At 43.3% G+C, this 21,481-nt stretch overlaps 1 protein-coding gene across 1 annotated transcript in view; it reads right to left on the bottom strand.

Moving 5' to 3' along the window:
- The window catches only part of LOC124594242 (dynein axonemal heavy chain 8-like), a 619,801-nt gene that overhangs the window by 338,552 nt on the left and 259,768 nt on the right, over window positions 1–21,481 (bottom strand). The window contains exons 19-20 of the mRNA XM_047132606.1: window positions 19,997–20,421; window positions 79–558 (exon numbers count right to left, since the gene is read on the bottom strand). Of these exons, the coding sequence (XP_046988562.1) occupies window positions 79–558; window positions 19,997–20,421 (905 nt within the window). The remainder of the gene's footprint in view (window positions 1–78; window positions 559–19,996; window positions 20,422–21,481) is intronic.

The following is a 21,481-nucleotide window of genomic DNA, read 5'->3' as shown; positions in this document are numbered from 1 at the left end:
TTCCACCCCCAATAAAGGAATTGTCACGGGGTTCGGCTGCGTCCGTGGTGATGAAATACATTTAAAACTAATAAATACCTTAGACAGTCTTTGCCAGTGTCGCTCTTTCATGGCTTTGTTCGCCATGAGCTCCAGCAATGGAATGGACTCGTTGAAGTCATCGATCTTTTGCTTCAGGTCAAGGAAAGCGGGCCAGTCCTTCATTGCCTTCGGGAGCTTGCGACAGCGGCTTTGGAAGTCGGTGATTTCGGTGATGATCGCCTCGATGTCGACGTCTGACCAGAGGAGTTCGAAGTAGCCGTCCACGGACTTCATGACCTGCAAGTAGAGGCCGTACAGCTTGCCGAGGAGGTTGAGCTGCTTCTTGCGGTTGTGCAGGATGGGGTAGTCGTTGACGGGCAGGCCGAAGAGGCGCTCTCCGTCGCTGAAGCGCTCGAAGCGCTCCCACAGGTCGTCGAAGCGCGCCTGGAAGAGGCGCGACCGGTCGCTGGCTTCGCGGGCCGGCAGCCCGGGCACCATCGGCCCGTTCGCGTCGAAGTCCACGTCGAAGTCGCGCACCTGCAACCACAGCCACGCCGCTGCTAAACTCTCTCACCTCACATGTAATTTGTTTCATTACTTATTTGCCGTTTGCCGTTTTCTTTCTGTCTGTTGTCTATATTCTAAAATAATTCAGCTGTATACGGAGTGATTCCGTAGAAATGTTGGAACACGTGAGGCAATACTGATCCTACGACTTATTTTAGAAGAAAGATTAAGGAAAGGCAAACCTACGTTTCTAGCATTTGTAGACTTACAGAAAGCTTTTGACAATGTTGCCTGGAATACTCTATTTCAAATTCTGAAGGTGGCAGGGGTAAAATACAGGGAGCGAAAGGCTATTTACAATTTGTACAGAAAGCAGATGGCAGTTATAACAGTCGAGGGGTATGAAAGGGAAGCAGTGGTTGGGAAGAGAGTGAGACAGGGTTGTAGCCTATCCCCGATGTTATTCAATCTGTATATTGAGCAAGCAATAAAGGAAACAAAAGAAAAGTTCGGAGTAGGTATTAAAATACACGGAGAAGAAATAAAAACTTTGGGGTTCGCCGATGACATTGTAATTCTGTCAGAGACAGCAAAGGTTTTGGAAGAGCAGTTGACCGGAATGGACAGTGTCTTGAAACGAGGGTATAAGATGAACATCAACAAAAGCAAAACGAGGATAATGGAATGTAGTCGAATTAAGTCGGCCGATGCTGAGGGAATTAGATTAGGAAATGAGACACTTAAAGTAGTAAAGTAGTTTTGCTATTTGGGGAGCAAAATAACTGATGATGGTCGAAGTAGAAAGGATATAAAATGTAGACTGGCAATGGCAAGGAAAGCGTTTCTGAAGAAGAAAAATTTGTTAACATCGAGCATAGATTTAAATGTCAGGAAGTCTTTTCTGAAAGTATTTGTATGAAGTGTAGCCATGCATGGAAGTGAAACGTGGACGATAAATAGTTTAGACGTCGTTATCAGGAGAAAGAGAACTGGCATTCTACGGATCGGAGCGTGGAATGTCAGATCCCTTAATCGGGCAGGTAGGTTAGAAAATTTAAAAAGGGAAATGGATAGGTTAAAGTTAGATATAGTGGGAATTAGTGAAGTTCGGTGGCAGGAGGAACAAGACTATTGGTCAGGTGATTACAGGGTTATAAATACGAAATCAAATAGGGGTAATGCAGGAGTAGGTTTAATAATGAATAGAAAAATAGGAGTGCGGGTTAGCTGCTACAAACAGCATAGTGAACGCATTATTGTGGCCAAGATAGACACAAAGCCCATGCCTACTACAGTAGTACAAGTTTATATGCCAACTAGCTCTGCAGATGATGAAGAAATTGATGAAATGTATGACGAGATAAAAGAAATTATTCAGGTAGTGAAGGGAGACGAAAATTTAATAGTCATGGGTGACTGGAATTCGTCAGTGGGAAAAGGGAGAGAAGGAAACATAGTCGGTGAATATGAATTGGGGGGAAGAAATGAAAGAGGAAGCCGCCTTGTAGAATTTTGCACAGAGCATAACTTAATCATAGCTAACACTTGGTTCAAGAATCATAAAAGAAGGTTGTATACCTGGAAGAATCCTGGAGATACTAAAAGGTATCAGATACATTATATAATGGTAAGACAGAGATTTAGGAACCAGGTTTTAAATTGTAAGACATTTCCAGGGGCAGATGTGGATTCTGACCACAATCTATTGGTTATGAACTGCAGATTGAAACTGAAGAAACTGCAAAAAGGTGGGAATTTAAGGAGATGGGACCTGGATAAACTGAAAGAACCAGAGGTTGTAGAGAGTTTCAGGGAGAGCATAAGGGAACAATTGACAGGAATGGGGGGAAAGAAATACAGTAGAAGAAGAATGGGTAGCTCTGAGGGATGAGGTAGTGAAGGCAGCAGAGGATCAAGTAGGTAAAAAGACGAGGGCTAATAGAAATCCTTGGGTAACAGAAGAAATATTGAATTTAATTGATGAAAGGAGAAAATATAAAAATGCAGTAAATTAAGCAGGCAAAAAGGAATACAAACGTCTCAAAAATAAGATCGACAGGAAGTGCAAAATGGCTAAGCAGGGATGGCTAGAGGACAAATGTAAGGATGTAGAGGCTTGTCTCACTAGGGATAAGATAGATACTGCCTACAGGAAAATTAGAGAGACCTTTGGAGAGAAGAGAACCACTTGTATGAATATCAAGAGCTCAGATAGCAACCCAGTTCTAAGCAAAGAAGGGAAGGCAGAAAGGTGGAAGGAGTATATAGAGGGTTTATACAAGGGCGATGTACTTGAGGACAATATTATGGAAATGGAAGAGGATGTAGATGAAATGGGAGATAAGATACTGCGTGAAGAGTTTGACAGAGCACTGAAAGACCTGAGTCGAAACAAGAACCCGGGAGTAGACAACATTCCATTGGAACTACTGATGGCCTTGGGAGTGCCAGTCATGACAAAACTCTACCATCTGGTGAGCAAGATGTATGAGACAGGCGAAATACCCACAGACTTCAAGAAGAATATAATAATTCCAATCCCAAAGAAAGTAGGTGTTGACAGATGTGAAAATTACCGAACCATCAGTTTAATAAGTCACAGCTGCAAAATACTAACGCGAATTCTTTACAGACGAATGGAAAAACTGGTAGAAGCGGACCTCGGGGAAGATCAGTTTGGATTCCGTAGAAATGTTGGAACACGTGAGGCAATACTAACCTTACGACTTATCTTAGAAGAAAGATTAAGAAAAGGCAAACCTACGTTTCTAGCATTTGTAGACTTAGAGAAAGCTTTTGACAGCGTTAACTGGAATACTCTCTTTCAAATTCTGAAGGTGGCAGGGGTAAGATACAAGGAGCGAAAGGCTATTTACAATTTGTACAGAAACCAGATGGCAGTTATAAGAGCCGAGGGGGATGAAAGGGAAGCAGTGGTTGGGAAAGGAGTGAGACAGGGTTGTAGCCTCTCCCCGATGACATTGTAATTCTGTCAGAGACAGCAAAGGACTTGGAAGAGCAGTTGAACGGAATGGACAGTGTCTTGAAAGGAGGATAGAAGATGAACATCAACAAAAGCAAAACGAGGATAATGGAATGTAGTCAAATTAAATCGGGTGATGCTGAGGGGATTAAATTAGGGAATGAGACACTTAAAGTAGTAAAGGAGTTTTGCTATTTAGGGAGTAAAATAACTGATGATGGTCGAAGTAGAGAGGATATAAAATGTAGACTGGCAATGGCAAGGAAATCGTTTCTGAAGAAGAGAAATTTGCTAACATCGAGTATAGATTTAAGTGTCAGGAAGTCGTTTCTGAAAGTATTTGTATGGAGTGTAGCCATGTATGGAAGTGAAACATGGACGATAAATAGTTTGGACAAGAAGAGAATAGAAGCTTTCGAAATGTGGTGCTACAGAAGAATGCTGAAGATATGGTGGGCAGATCACGTAACTAATGAGGAGGTATTGAATAGGATTGGGGAGAAGAGAAGTTTGTGGCACAACTTGACTAGAAGAAGGGATCGGTTGGTAGGACATGTTTTGAGGCATCAAGGGATCACAAATTTAGCATTGGAGGGTAGCGTGGAGGGTAAAAATCGTAGAGGGAGACCAAGAGATGAATACACTAAGCAGATTCAGAAAGATGTAGGTTGCAGTAGATACTGGGAAATGAAGAAGCTTGCACAGGATAGAGTAGCATGGAGAGCTGCATCAAACCAGTCTCAGGACTGAAGACCACAACAAATAATTTAGACAAGAAGAGAATAGAAGCTTTCGAAATGTGGTGCTACAGAAGAATGCTGAAGATTAGATGGGTAGATCACATAACTAATGAGGAGGTATTGAACAGAATTGGAGAGAAGAGGAGCTTGTGGCACAACTTGACTAGAAGAAGGGATCGCTTGGTAGGACATGTTCTGAGACATCGAGGGATCACCAATTTAGTATTGAAGGGCAGCGTGGAGGGTAAAAATCGTAGAGGGAGACCAAGAGATGAATACACTAAGCAGATTCAGAATGATGTAGGTTGCAGTAGGTACTGGGAGATGAAGAAGCTTGCACAGCATAGAGTAGCATGCAGAGCTGCATTAAACCAGTCGCCGGCCGGTGTGGCCGTGCGGTTCTAGGCGCTTTAGTCTGGATCCGCGTGACTGTTACGGTCGCAGGTTCGATTCCTGCCTCGGGCATGGACGTGTGTCATGTCCTTAGGTTAGTTAGGTTAACTAGTTCTAAGTTCTAGGGGAATGATGACCACAGATGTTAAGTCCCATAGTGTTCAGAGCCATTTGAACCATATCAAACCAGTCTCAGGACTGAAGACCACAACAACAACAACACGGAGTGATTCTCATTAACGTTCAACAAACGCCAAAGTGACGTAGATGAAGCTGAGACAAGTAACTTAACATAAGACTCACGGGGTCCCAAATGTCGGAAAAATCCGAAAGGCGGATGACGAATGTTGAACATATGATGTTACCAAATAACTTACCCGCTGCACGTGCAGCGGTTGGCCTCGTCGAGTCGAGCCTCAACGGTAGGGGGTAGAACTGCTCATCACTCCGCTAGGTTACTCTTTCTTTAAAACACCTTTTTGTAAATGTGATCTGTTGTAAACGTAGAAGTTACAAAATTATTGTCTTCGCTGTAACCAAGTAATAGCTATTCTTGTTTTGTTTTTCTTTCCTACTTTCCTTATTTACACACTTTATTCAGTAAAAAAAACGTAGGTCGCCGGCAGGTGTTGTTGATATACCTCGATGGGGACAGCTGAAAATGTGTGCCCCGACATGGACTCGAACCCGGGATCTCCTGCTTACATGCTAGACGCTCTATCCATCCTTTTTTTTTTTTTTTCGTTGTTGATCGTTGTGTTTGGTCCTTGTGGACGTCACATGACATCCGTTAAAGTTTGTTTGTTTATCCTTGCAGTGAGTTTTTTATTACAGAGGCCACCCAGCTCTCTGACCGAATACGCTGACTTACCGTGCCGGCTCCATCTGAGCCACCGAGGACACAGATGAATAGCGCTTCTGCAGGGGCTTATCCCTTGCACGCTTCCTGTGAGACCCACATTCTCAACTGTCCACAATCTACATATGTAATGTTCCTAATCGATATTTGCCCATCCACTCAATACTCGCGCCAACTAAGGTGACGATTCCCGTAAGAGTTCGGGCAAACTATGCGCATTCGCACAGACGAAGGTCAATGGCCGGGCAGCCTTTAACTATGTATGAAGATAGTAACTGTTCTCGAAAGAATAGATACCATTGATGACCGTGCAGCTTCTCTAGAATAAATGGTAACAGTTACTATCTTCATATATAGTTAAAGGCTACCCGGCCATTGACCTTCGTCTGTGCGAATGCGCATAGGTTGCCCGAACTCTTACGGGAATCGCCACCTTAGTTTGCGCGAGTAATCAGTGGATGGGCAAATATCTATTAGGAACATTACATATTTAGATTGTGGACAGTTGGGACATGTGGGTCTCTCGGGAAGCGTGCAAGGGATAAGTCCCTGCAGTCGCGCTATTCATCTGTGTCCTCGGTGGCTCAGATGGACGCCCGCACGGTAGGGTAGCTCAGCTTGTTGTTGCAGGCATCAACGATAAACTTGAACGGATGTCTTGTGACGTCCGCCCAGACCAAACGCAACGAACAATACCGAAAAAAGATGGATAGAGAGTCTGCCATGTAAGCAGGAGATCCCGGGTTCGAGTCCCAGTCGGGGCACACATTTTCAGCTGTCTCCAACGAGGTATATCAACAACACCTGTCGGCAGCTGAGGGTTTCAATTAATTATTATTTATTCTAGAGAGCTGCAGGGTCATCAATGGTATCTGCTCTTTCGAGAACAGTTACTATCTCCAAACGTAGGTAGTTTACAGGTACAGACGCAATTCGGAAGCTTACACTCACTTGTCACGCAGTACACTAGTTTTTTTATTGTATTGTACTTTGCAATAAACCAGCGGGGACCGTGAGACCCGTAAATGAAATAATAAATATTATCTCAATATAAACACTTCATTGTCCAGCCACAGAAAATAGTACTTCCTGGCAAACACAAGATTCGAACTCTGAGCCTCACCAGCGACAATCATACACGGCCATCTGGTGACGTCACATGATCTACATCTGTCATCCACTTTTCGGGCATTTGCGGCACCATGTGCCTTGTATCAAATTACTTGTCTCAGCATCATCTACGTCGCTCCAGTTTTTTTTTTTTTTTGTAAAGTTAATAAGAATCACCCTGTTTACAAAGCGTTCAGTGAAGGAGTTTGTGACTTCAGCATTAAATATCTTGAAGACTAAGATCGATAGGCGACTGCAAAAAACTATGTTTATTGTGAAATTTGATGATGACTGGATCCATAGCCTTCGTGAAATTTTTAAATGGAACCATTCCGGTTCAGGCTATTAAAACGTTGTTTATTGCGATCGCAATTTTGAGACGTAATCATTTTCAAGCGTTATGAACACAATCAGTCATCAATATAATATAGGTAAACATGAAATTGACAAATGTTGAAAATGAAAATTTCAAAGCTACTCACATGGGAGGTTGTAATCTATTCAATAGTATAAATCTGTGACATGCAGTGTAAGAGCCGCTGGAGGTGTGCCTCCTGGATCTGTCCTTTCACCCTTCCTTGACATCATGTACACTGCGGACATTCCTAAACCGCCACCCCCCAACGTATCTCCTGCAATATGCCGACAACTTCACCTACCTAGCCACTTACCACACCCTTCAACTCTTCCGTGCCCCCCTCCAACGCCACCAGAATCTCCTAGTTGAACGATGTAGTACGTGGAAACTTCAAGTAAATCCACAGAAAAGCCAAGTCACCATCTTCGCTCGCAGCAATCGCCGTTTCAGTCATCCAGATTTCCATCTCTCCATCTACAACCAACCCATCCCTCAGACTAACACAGTGATGTGTCTAGGACTTAATCTCGATAGAAAACTAGCAAAAACGCACGCCTCCTCATCGTCCAACACAAAGCCCGAGACCGACTAAAATCGCTAAAACTACTAACTGGCCGTACCTGGAGTCTACATCCTGATGTCATTATCCTCACCTATAGGTCTCTTAATCGCCCCATCCTAACCTACGCCAATAATGCCTGGATCTCTGCCTCGCCTAAATTCTATAAGGCACTTCAAATCCTGGAAAGACATGCAGTTCGTCTCGCCTTCCGCACCCACCTACATTCCCCAACTCGCATCTTGTACCGACTTATCCATTTCCCATACCTTCTTCTCTTCCTAGAGCACCTTCAGATCCGATACATTAATCACAATGCGTAGTCCCATCACCCGATTTCACACTCACTAATAACCAACCCAGTTACCCTGCTGCGCCCCTACACCCATCCCTCAGACTAAAACAGTGATGTATTTAGGACTTAACCCCCTCCGTGCACCACCATGCCTTATCCATCCTCTCTGGCAGGAATTTTAACCAACTCCCAGTCCCCAACGATGAAATCCGTCCCTAAATATACTTCGCTTTCCAGCCATAATCACAACGTTCCACCTCACCCCATTCTGCCATTCTCTCCTTCCCCTTCATCCACCCTGCTGACTTCTAGTGGCTACTTGCGGTTCTGCATGGTCCCGTAGTCATACTCATCATCGCAAGTTCATCATGACAATTTTTTCATGTGTCACCTAGTATCACCGTTACACCGTGGCATGATTCACGTTCATAAGTGGCAGTATTTTAACTGTAATATAAAATCGTCAAACGAGTTTTAAAAACCATCAGTATTTTCCACCTACGCGTATTTTACAAAATCCTCATTTATTGGTTCAAATGGCTCTGAGCACTATGCGACTTAACTTCTGAGGTCATCAGTCGCCTAGAACTTAGAACTAATTAAACCTAACTAACCTAAGGACATCACACATATCCATGCCCGAGGCAGGATTCGAACCTGCGACCGTAGCGGTCACGCGGTTCCAGACTGAAGCGCCTTTAACCGCACGGCCACACCGGCCGGCTCCTCATTTATTGTCACCCGTTTATATGTAAAAATCATAAATATCGTCCATTTATGTATTTTCTACAAAATCATCTGTTGCTGTCTCCGTTTATATATTTGAACGTCTTTAAATATAAAACTTCCTGGCAGGTTAAAACTGTGTGCCGGACCGAGACTCGAACTCGAGACCTTTGCCTTACGCGGGCAAGTGCTCTACCAACTGAACTACCCAACCACGACTCACGGCCCGTGCTCACAGCTTTACTTCTGCCAGTATCTTGTCTCCTACCTTCCAAACTTTACAGAAGCTCTCCTGCGAACCATGCGAAAGGCAAAGGTCCCGAGTTCGAGTCTCGGTCCGGCACACAGTTTTAATCTGCCAGGAAGTTTCATATCAGCGCACACTCCGCTGCAGAGTGAAAATCTCATTCTGGATCTTTAAATGTAGTTTTGTAGCCTTTGACTGAAGAGCGGTTTTATACCCCCCCCCCCCCCCCCCCTTCCCCCATTCACAGGGAATTGAAATGCTAATAAAGAAAATAATGCGTATGAGAAGTTGCATGTGGATGTATGAATTTATCTGTTGTTCCATACATCAAACACTTTAGAGTGCTAGTGAAGTAATGATGTAAACACTTACATTTAAATCTCGTGTGACAGGCGTGGTAAATGGATCACAAAAGCATCAAAGATGTAAACATACAAACAGTGTAAGATATGGTGTGCAAACATGTCAATATATGGGGTCGATATCATGTAGTTTGTGAAATGTGTGACCAGAAAGGAGAAAAGCGACAAATATGTGTTAAATAAAAATAATGTTTTAACCGCCAAAAGCGGAATAATTTCATTCATTCATTGTATACAGAAATTGACAAATAGTTCGAGGAGTTGCTAAGAGATGGCACTGTAATTGCAATAGCTCAGAGCTATCAGCGTGAAGGACGTTAGCGAACCGAAGGAAGCGGTTGATATCATGTATTCCATTGAACAATGTGTTTTTCTGGTGATGGAATATTGCAGATTATAAGACATTCCTACGGCAATAAGGCGCAGCTTTCGAACACGACTGATGTCCAAAAGATCCCGACGCGAAAGCCATTTGCAAGCTCTTCGCCAAACTCCAACGGACAGGCAGCATGGCTGATGATCTAGCGGGGTTGGCCGCAAGCAAACTGTAGTTACTCTTCAGAACGTCGCCACGGTTTCTGAAATTATTCAAGGAAATCCAAGGAAATCCGTTCGAAGAATTCAGCAGAGGCTGGTTTGAAGCGTTCCAGCACGCAGAAAATACTGAGAGCCTACACATGTTTTCATTCAGTATTCAAAGCCACCAAGCCAGTCACCAGGCCATACATGTACGGGCTGTGTGGCAAGAGGGTTGACTTTCCGAACCAGACCCTCGCAATGGCTGATAATGAAAGATTGACGTTGGCTCCATCCCGTTCACAAATGAAGCACGCTTACACTTGAATGGAGTCGCGAATAGACAAAACGCGATTATTGAGTTCCGAAAATCTCCGTTTGTGTGAACGAAACCACTGTTTTCTGCCAAAATTACTTTTTGGGCTGTAATTTGCAGTAGGGGCATTACAGATCCTTTTTTCATGCGAGATAGATCACTAATGAACGTTAAGTTGCAGTTTTGGAACAATCTATCACCACACAGCTAGCGGTGTAAGATCGACCAGGCACCGAGTGGTTCATACTAGGAAGGGGCAGACCACATCGCACCCACCAGGTGTTTCGCTTTCTTGATGAATACTTCGGCAACAGAGTCATTGCGTTGGATTATTGAAAATTTACTGGCGCTAGGATGGATTGGCCTCCATATTCTCCCGACCTGACTCCTTAGACTACTTTCTGTGGAGCACATTTGAAGATACTGTCTATCGGAATCATTCCATCACGCTGGATGAGCTTGAATGGGCGACGTGTGTGACATCTGAATACACTTTCATTGAAACACTACAGGATATTTCATTGTTCGTTTGTGCCACCTCAGTACAGCGAGTGGTAGCCATTTCGAAAAAGATTGTGATGTGCTTGCAGAGGACTGCTTGCAGAGGACGAGTTTAATTATGCACGACTATACAGAACTGCACAGCGTACGGCGCCATCTATTTAGCAGCTATTCTAAATATTTAGAAACCCCGTATAAAATTCTTACAACTGTCACAATACGCACACCTTTCGTTGCACTCGTCGATCGATTTTAGTTTTCGATATATAAGGTTAGTGCATAAGTACATAGCGTTTTTGTTTTGAATGTTGGTATTCCGTCTGCAACGGGTTTATTTATCGACTGTCATTTTTTATTTGTAGTTTACCGCTGATATTTGAGTTTACATATTGTCATTTTGTCATTTGGAGATAGTGAGTGGAGCTGTGTACCAAGTGGAGAAATCAGAACATTTCCGACATATTCTTCTGTCTGAGTTCAGTAGGGTGGTGACAGCGGCACAAGCAGCCAGGAACATTTGCGTCGTGTATGGGGGTAATGCCATTGGACAGAGCACGGCATGAAAACGGATTTATCGTTTTAAAAAGGATCGTTTTGACAGTAGTGACTCTCCACATTCAGGAGGACCTTTGCGGTTTGATGAAGATCCACAATGATCCACGCCAGTGTACTCGAGAACTGGCAAATGTGGTGAACAGCGATCATTCCACCATTGTGCGACATTTGCATGCAATGGGGAAGGTTCAAAAATCGAGTGTATGGGTCCGCGTGCTCTAAGCCAAAATCACATAATCAGCATCTCTGCGTGTTCATCATCAATTTGGTCGTAAACAACACAGACGATTTTACTGGTGACGATAAGTAGCGTCTTTATGCTAACATAAGGAAAAGAAAGGAATGATTAAGCCCAAATAACGCAACAACTCCCCGTACAAAGACATGTGCGCATCCACAAAAGATATTGTTACGCATCTTATGGAACAGCGACGGTGTGGTGTGCCGGGAATTGCTTCCTCGACGTATAACCATCATTGCTGACGTTAACGGTCAACAACTTAAGACGTCTTGCAGACATTGTCCGACAACAACGAGCAGAAAGACTGCGTGAAGTGATGCTTATCTACGATAACGCCCGTCCGAATACTGCTAGACTGTTCAAAAGCACTGTACAGGAGTCGTGATGGGAAGTCATTCCGCACCCACCTTAACTGATCTTGCGCACTCTGATTTTCAGACGAGCTCTTCGCCTCAAACCGTATGATTTCTACAGTCGCGGAATCGAAAAGTTACCCCAGCGTTGGTAGACGCCGAAGGAGAATATACAACTGAAGGCTAAAATCACTGTTACGTGTATCTGCTGTGTTTATTAAGTTATGGAAAAACGCTACGAACTTATGGGACTCCTTCGCTTGACGCTCCTTACGAGTATAACACATAATACGTGAGCTATTTTTTATTCAACCACAGTGAAAATAAAAAATGTTTTACTTGTAACATTTAGCTACACCTTCCAGTTACTGTTCTACATAGTCGTCGTTGAGACTTAGACATTTGTCGTAGCACGGTACCAACTTTCCAATACGCTTGTCATAGAAGGCAACCGCCTGTGATTTCCACCAGTTCCCCACGCTGGTCTAAAGCTTGTTGCCTGTGCCAAAATAGAGTCATCATAGCCAGCGGTTCATGTAAGAGAAGAGACGAAAACCAGAGGAGCAAAGTCTCGACTTTACGATGGGTAGTCAAAGACTTCCCATCGAAAACAAAACACGAGCGTCCTCGTTGCCCTGCAGTGTGCGGTGGAGAACTGTCACGAAGAAGGAAATGCATGACAGTACATTATGTGGAGTTGCCTGAAATCACGTGAAACATCGGAGCGGGCATCCGTACTTGGAAGGAGACATTATTTTCCAGGTAGCGTTAGTGCTCACTGCAACTCAGAACCGTGAAGTGCGACGTGACGCAATAGATCGGCATAGTTGAGACAGTGCGAAATACTTCTGAACAAAGCTACACCGGATTTTCGCTGCGGTTTTAATTTAGCTACCGATTGAGGGTTAAAAAAAAGGCAATCCTCGTATGCTGACTTAACATTTAACATGCACTAGCGTACAGAGCAATTCAAAATGAATATGGCGATTACTGTTTGATTTTATAGCGATACATCGATAAGAAAACAGAGAATGTATAAGAAAGTTCAAAATTTCGGTCGTTGTGCACGATGGTCCACCCTACATATTCGGGTACGGAGGATCACACAATTTTAAATCAACATCTTCCAATCATTTGAACCGGTCGCGCTCGACATGACGACGCTGTGTTTTGCTCTTGGCCACCTAGATTTCCGAACCTGACACCTAGGGATTTGTTTTTGTGGTGTTGTGTGAAGGACATTGTGTACGCATCTCCTTTGCCGAAAACAACTGACGAGGTCGGCCGAAGAAATTTCTAGCCCACAAGAGCTTATTTTGAGCTATCGCATGTTGTACGTTTGGCTAAACTGAAAGACAAGAACTTAAATACGATAAGACAGATCAACTTACACAGAAGACAATTTTTCCTGGTAGTATATGTGTAATTACTAGGGTCATTCAGAATAAAACTAACCAGAAGCAGTAAAACGAAAACCGGCAAAGGGATCGCAGTGCCATTGTCGACCAAATAACCTGTGGTCTCTATAAGAGCGCTGAAGCCTCAAATTCGCCGCACGATAGAACGAGCACCTGCACTCAGTATGTTGAAAACAGAGAAATGGAAGCCTGAAAAGAAGAGCAAACGGGTGTAGTACATTTGCTGAGGGCGGAAGGAGAGCAGCGGACGGAAATTCATAAAAAATGGCACAAATGTACGAAGCGTTTGCAGAAGGACGGATGTTGTTGACCGATGACACACGATCTGGAACGCCATACCGCATTACTATTACCGTTGTCCAGAAGGTAGATGCAGCCATTATTAAAGACCAGCGATATATGGTGCAGACCTTGCCCCAGAGGACGGACTGAGTGTCGCAATTGCAACAGACATTCAGCGCTATTCGTATACTTGTGCCATTCTTTGATGAATTCCCGTTCCCCGCATTCCTTCCGCCACGAGGAAACGCACTGCATCCCTTTGCTCTTCTTTTCAAGCTTCCATTTCTCTGATTTCAGCTCGACTGAGCGTAGTGGATAGTCCAAGCGTGCACTAGGACTGTTGATATATTTAAAAATATAGTGAATCCGATATATCGATATTTAAAATGTAACCTTTATAGTCCTTGACGTATCGAGAAAAGGTATCAATATATAGGCGGAAAAAATATCGACGCAATGGCCTATAAAAATATCGGCTGCACATTATAAATACACAGCCGGCTTGAGAGCTGTATATTTAAATAACGATTTGTTTTTAGATGTTCTGCACATAAACAATCTAGCAGCCTGCTTATCCCCCTTAAAGCAAGAATTGAAATGAAAACGTTGCATGTTCACGGTTGGTGATAACCATTATGCTAACAATCGTAACTGCAGGTAAGTGGCACAATATAAGGTGTCCGATGGGTCCGTCGTTCGGTTTCGTCACATATCGGATTCGTCTGGAACACTTCATGCCGACATCTCTGTTTTTTCATTTCTGCAAACGCCAGGGACGTAGCAGTTGTAGTGTCAAAGTTGCGTCGTGAAGTTAAATTTTGCAGTTTGTTGGTAGCTCCGAGCGCCTATTACGTTAGCATTTACCCTCACACGTCTCCGCCCACCGCCAAGACCAGTATTGTCGTAAAGGTTTTTGTTCATCATTTTCAGCAACTGTTTTTGATGAATGCCGATGTGAAGAAATGGCAGACTAGTTGCGTTAAAAAAAAATTTTTCCACGCAGCTGGTTTTCTATTCTTCACATCGGAAATCTGTTTTTCCGTTCACCCCCCTCCCTCCCCCCTCTGCCAGTGCAATCGGACTTCTGCTCTGTGCCATCCACATTTCTTGTTTCACACATTCAAAGAGAGACTAGATGTGATGAAAGTTCAAAAACTAGTAAGACCCCTTCACACAGTGAAAGTAAAATTAGGTTCTACTACATTTTCAAAGGAACAATTTCAAATATTTACCGAAAACTGAGAAACAATATAACATAAAAATATTGGCACTCGATATTGCCTTTTAGATATCGATATATCGGGAGAAAGTTATCGCCCAAAAAATTGACATTTTTTGGGAAAAAAATCAACATATCGATATTTTATCGACAGTCGTAGCGTGCACGTGCTCGGTCTGTCATCACGTGGGTGTGCGCCCTTGTTCCTGTAACGGCGAGTTTGAACCCTCAGCGCTCTTATATAAGGCTTCTTCCATAAGCAACGGTATCACAATCCCTTCAACGGTTTTCCTTTTACAGCTTCCGCCTCGTTTGTTTTTGAATGACCCTAATATTATCAGCATGTGATCGACTGGAGCATGCAACAGATTTGATCATCAGACTAATCCTTGCTATAATCCGTCCATCATTAGAATAAACCTGATGTAAACAAACACAGACACGATGATTGGTCAGAAACCGTAGCACACGTACACCGGTGTTGTTACGCTCTTGGAAGTAGGTTCTATTTATGTATTAGATATATTATTAATAAGTTACGTTAAATAAAACTTTTAAGATATTTAAATGTATTAACAGCCACCAACGTTTTTCTTTATCACGCTTTAGCTACGTAGTTTTTACTTCAAAAATCGCGCACGGTCACAGCCTTCACAGCGTTGTGCTCTGATTGTCGCGCTGTTAATGCGCAGTATAAAAATGGCTGAGACTGATTTCTGTTCCGTAATGAAACACGCGCGTGGAACTCTGTTAAAAAGTGCCGAGAAATAGGCTGCTCTTAAAATTTTTCATAAATTTACGGAGGTAATCAGCTTTGAAGTTTTCCCAGTGTTGTATATGACGCAGTTGATAAGCCAACCCAGATTGAATGTGTAGCGTAGTTGGTAGCATAATGGAGTATAAATCACAAGCGGTTGCTCGTGCATTGTTTCAAATTTCCCTATCATCATCTTTTTCTCGTTCAATTTGAAACACCTACATCTCACAATTATAACACTCATCATCATTTTTTTTGAATAATGCACGTCTTCTTGTTTCTAATTACATATAGGACGCGAAATTCCTGTTTACATTTCAAATGCAAATTCTTCAGTTGTTTAAATTAAGAAAACATAACAAGTTAATTTTGAAGGCAAAAATGAAAAACCAGATCCTCTTTATTTGGACGACGTCCATCGTTTTATACCACAGAGCTAGAGAAGTATGGTAGAAACATGAAAAACAATCATTTTCACAGCATCGAGCACGTCAGACAAATGCTGCATGTTTATATTTGCTACTGTACCATTACAATATGAACCCAACAGAAGTGATCTGAAGCCAAGCTGCGGGATTTGGCCCGAGAAGTAACAAGACTGTTTAGCTGCCAGTCGTACTGGAACTAACGCACACAGCTTTTTCACAAGTCACTGCCGAACGCTGGTGGGATATAGAACGGTTCGTTATAAAAGTAGAAGAGAAAATGCTGCGCCTGGTTGGCTTCGTGGATTCTATTGTTGATAGGCTCGTTATCAACGTAACAGGTGACACTTCCAGAACTGAAATGTATTTCTGGGATTCGGATAAGGAATGAGCTAAGAGATTACCAGACGACTGCCTGTAAGTAATACTTTCAGTAGCTTCAATATTTAACTATACGGTGAAATCCTTCAATACTCTCTTACGTTACACAAAGCTTATTCAGAAAAATTACCCTGTGGTTAAGTCAGGAATTTTCATCAAAAATGGTTCAAATGGCTCTGAGCACTATGGGACTTAAATTCTGAGGTCATCAGTCCCCTAGAACGAAGAACTACTTAATCCTAACCAACCTAAGGACATCACACACGTCCATGCCCGAGGCAGGATTCGAACCTGCGACCGTAGCGGTCGCGCGGTTCCAGACTGTAGCGCCTAGAACCGCTAGGCCATCCCGGCCGGCTGAATTTTCATCATTCTTGTTTTTAATTACAATAGTACATTAGCTAAAAACGATAACGTGTTGCGAAATTTCGTCTAGTCGTCAAAGGAGCGTTCTGTGGGAGGTTTGCAGTGTATTATTTCATTCGGTTTAAAAATTAAATGACATTCGAAGCTGTTTTGCTCCTCTGCTGGTTATTTTTATTTTTATTTTTTCGTGTGAACTGCAAGTCGATGAGCACGTCACGCACAGCACAAAACGTACCCTTACTATCGCACTTGATAGTACTCGAGACAGCTTGGCTGCAGTCCCACGTGAAACGGCAATCCAATGAGGTTCCAGCAAACACGGAAGAATACATAATGCAATGTTTACATCAGGTTTATTCTTACGATGAACAGATTATAAATTGAGTGTTAGCACTTTCTTCTGCAGGTCCTTTCAGTTCCAGAACTTAAAATGCGCATTTGTAATACACTCGCGTCGATGACTCCGTGACTCCATCATACTGCCGAACGTGTGGCATGAATTGGATTGTCGCTTAGATGTTGTCTGTGTAACTAAAGAGACTCCTATACAACACTTACAAAGTACGGAAACGTTCTTTTGAACTTTTTTTACATGTTCTGTAATTCTTTTGATATATCTCCTTCATTTAAATAGTTACAACCATGTGTAATCACATTACTCACTTGGAATTTCTCTGTGCACTGGAATGACGTTTTTTTCGCTAAGGGAAGTGAAATAGATAGAATACAAGTAGGAATGCTGATCCAAGGTTGCACGAGGTCCGTAGCACAGATGAAATGTGGGACACCTATTCAGAGATATGTGAGCATCCTTTCCTCAGAAATATTACGAGAGGCTTGCAGTAAGTAACGCAACACATTTTTTCTCGGGCAATTTCGGTTGAAAGAACGAGGAATCTGTTGTGGGAATTCGTGGAATGTTCTCGTTTCAGCCCCTATAGTTCCATGAAGTCCCGATAGGTGGCGGCGCTATACATAGCCTTCAAAATTGCGTCTGTAACGGAGAGCTATCATTGTGTTTCTTTTAGCGGAAAACCAAAGCACAGCATATATTCACAGGTGCTTGCAGAACGTCTACGGAGACCTGGCAGTGAAAGAATGCAGGATGAGTCGTAGGGCGAGGCGTCTTTCATCATGGCATTGATCGACGGATCACAATCAAATATCTCGCTGCACAACTGGACGTCTGTGTTGGTAGTACTGGCACACTCGACCGCCGATTGGGGCACTCAGTGTGTGTGCCCACTGGCTTTTGCACTACCTAACAGAAGATCATAAAGAGCAGGGACTAATAAAGCCATCAGAAGATCAAAACCATTTATAAAAGATATATGAATGGTGCGAAAATTGCCAGTTGACCCTAAATAACGAAATGTGTGAGGTCATCCACAGGAGTGCTAAAAGGATTTTGTTAAAATTCGGTTACACGACAAATCAGTCTAATTTAAAACCGTAAATTCAACTAAATATCTAGGTATTACAATTACGAACAACTTAAATTGGAAGGAACACACAGAAAATGTTGTGGGGAAGGCGAACCAGACTTCAAAAAAAGGCAGCACGTTTTGTATTATCGCGGAATATGGGAGAGAGTGTCACAGATGTAATACAGAATTTGGGCTGGACATCATTAAAAGAAGGGCGTTTTTCGTTGCGACGGAATCTTCTCATGAAATTCCAATCACCAACTTTGTCCTCTGAATACGAAAATATTTTGTTGATCACCATGATGAAATAAGGGAAATCAGAGCTCGTACGGAAAGATATAGGTGTTCGTTCTTTCTGCGCGCTATACGAGATTGGAGTAATAGAGAATTGTGAAGGTGGTTCTATGAACCCTCCGATATGCACTTAAATATGATTTGCAGAGTATCCATGTAGATTTAGTTGTAGACGTAGAAGGAAGGACCACGTATGTATTGTATTACTCGACCGCCCTCTTAGATGTAGAAAACAAGAAATACGTTTAGAACTCTTCTATCAGGTTGTTGTCAGTATGTTGAACTACGTGTAAGAAGTTCTACAGGGTGGTCCATAAGTGAAAAACAAATGGAGAAACCGAAATATAAAGCTAGGTAGGATGAGATAGAAGAAGAGGAAAATTTGTTTGGCTGTGTTACCAACATGGTGGTAATTTTGGAAGCCACCATCTTTGGTGCAATTCTTAATTTTGAAATTTATACAGGTGTCATGTGACATAATAGTCAGATAGAGAACTACATGAGATAATTAATTGTGTCTTTCTTTTGAGGATAGTTTCATTCATTCTCGAGTTATGACTGATGTTTCTTCCTTACATGTGACGTGAGATTTGATGGCGTTAACACAGACCGAACACACTGAGATCGTCCTGGTAACAGGATAGAGGAGCACCCGTGTTGTCGCAGAGGAGTTCAAGCACCACCACTCAGTCATTAACCAAAATGTGGCTTTGTCGCAGGAAAGAAAAAATATTATCGTTGCAGTGCAGAAGCTCTGTAAAAAATGTGTTTGAGAAGGCCGCGCGCAGAATCACTGTTTGGGGAGCGCGCGTGGGGGGATGGGGGAAGGCGGGGTCTTGGCGCTAGATTCCAATTTGAGCTAGGAATATGGGGTAAAAAATTTTCTGTTTAGCCTGAACCAGCGGCCATTTGTGTAGCCATCAAACATCTATCTTAATTACGCTATGTTACAGTGTAGCAAGTTTTGAACGACGAACCGGAGCTGGCGCCCAGGCAAATTGTGCGGAACAATTAATTCCTTTTGAAAAAGATGTTAATTGGGCTGAAATTAATGCAGAGTTAATGGCATCATTTGTATGTGCACCGTTCAGATTTTACAAGCAAATACGTGCAAAAAAAAAAGAACACGTTTTTCTGGAAAGTTTTTGTAGCGAACCACTTCTGTACCTTAAATGTGTACGAATCTGGTCAAACTTTGCTCTGAGGTAGATAAGTGGATAAAGTCAAAACAATATTTTTGTATCCAGAAATCTTTATCCGCTGTCGCGATATGTTGGTGTAGAGTCGAGCACGTAGAATTCATTATTACGTGAATTGAATTAAGGGAAGGAGCGGATATGTGAAGATGTTTTGATTTTAACGTCTTTGAAGCCGCAGGATAAATCCCTTCTTTTACATCCCTAATTCTGTTCAGGACATATTCGCCTTTTTTGCGCTGTGATAGGAACATTTTTCATTCTGGTAACTATACAGAGAAAACTGGACGATCGAAAACGGATAAATCGCCATCAACCACTATTCTGGCATCTTTGGCAATAGTCAGACTCGTCGCATCTATCTGATTCATGTGTCACATGACCCTCTTTCCGTTTGAAAATTACGAGTTGAATCCAAGACAGTGGCTTCGAAAATGGTCCACACGTTGGTAAAATAGCGTCACAGGTTTCCTCCATCTCCAATTTCATACTCCTTGACTTTAAATTTCTGATAAACGACCCGTTTTCATTTTCGGACTGTGTGGATAGACCACGTTGTAGAGTGGGTATGAGAAGCAGGGCGACGCACCTCCTGGTCGAAGGTCCTGACGCCCTCGAGCAGCTCCTGCAGGAAGGGGTGCTGCACCTCGACGAGCAGCTGCTGCACCTGGTTGGCGCTCAGCTGCAGGTTGTTGAAGGCGTAGCGCAGCGAGTCTGCGCGCTCGGCGTCCTCGCGCGGCACGTCCACGCCGTAGTGCTCGAACGTGGCGTACACCTCCTCGATGGGGCCGATGCCCATGTCCAGTCGCAGGAAGTTCTGGCGCACCGCCTCCAGGCACGCCATGGCCACACGCACGTCGTCCAGGTCCTTCACCTTGCGCTGCAGCACGCTCGACTTCTCCTTGATGAACTCCATCATCTCTGCCAGCTTGGCGCGGTAAGCCAGGCTCAGGTACTTGCCCAACAGGATCTTCCACGCCATCGATTCCTTCAGCAGCGCCTCCTTGAATTTGTCTGTGTTCAAACATATTCATACACTGTTATTGCAAATCACATCGTTTCTACAGAAGGAGCAGAATATTTGAATAAACTCGATCGTAAAGGAGAAGTTACATGATAGCCATTCTGACACCTCCAGAACAAAATTACAAAGCTTGTCAGTAAAACTGGCACACCAAGAAGGATAGGGAAGAACGAAATTGTGCTTATTGTAACAATGAAGTTTATGGTTCAAATGGCTCTGAGCACTATGGGACTTAACATCTGAGGTCATCAGTCCTCTAGAACTTAGAACTACTTAAACCAAACTAACCTAAGGACATCAAACACATCCATGCCCGAGATAGGATTCGAACCTGCGACCGTAGCGGTCGCCCGATTCCAGACTGAAGCGCCTAGAACCGCTCGCCGGCCGGAGTGGCCGATAACTACTTAAACCTAACTAACCTAAGGACATCAAACACATCCATGCCCGAGGTAGGATTCGAACCTGCGACCGTAGCGGTCGCCCGAGTCCAGACTGAAGCGCCTAGAACCGCTCGCCGGCCGGAGTGGCCGAGCGGTTCTAGGTGCTACAGTCTGGAACCGCGCGACCGCTACGGTCGCAGGTTCGAATCCTGCCTCGGGCATGGATGTGTGTGATGTCCTTAGGTTAGTTAGGTTTAAATAGTTCTAAGTTCTAGGGGACTGATGTCCTCAGAAGTTAAGTCCCATAGTGCTCAGAGCCATTTTTTAGAACCGCTCGGCCACATCGGCCGGCAATAAAGTTTATTTCCGTCAATGTTCGAATAAGTTGTTTAATACCTATACCAACTTCGAACGACTAGTCACTATTAGTAGCATATAAATATTTCACAGAGATAACGGGGCAGAAGGTGCTACGCGTCAGAACATGCTAGCGGCCACGAATTAATTATAGGCTATTGATAATAACTAAATACCCTCACGGATAGCCGTGCATGTTAAAGCATCGGAATGGGCTGAAAACTTTTTGCCGGCACGGTAGCTCAGCGTGTTCGGTCAGAGGGTCAGCTGCCCTCTGTAATAAGAAAACTGAGTGAACGGATCAACGATG

Source organism: Schistocerca americana, chromosome 2, assembly GCF_021461395.2.
Source record: "Schistocerca americana isolate TAMUIC-IGC-003095 chromosome 2, iqSchAmer2.1, whole genome shotgun sequence".
Classification (NCBI taxonomy): domain Eukaryota; kingdom Metazoa; phylum Arthropoda; class Insecta; order Orthoptera; family Acrididae; genus Schistocerca; species Schistocerca americana.
The sequence above is the reverse complement of the archived record's forward strand: the minus strand, read 5'-3'. Positions and strand labels throughout refer to the sequence as shown.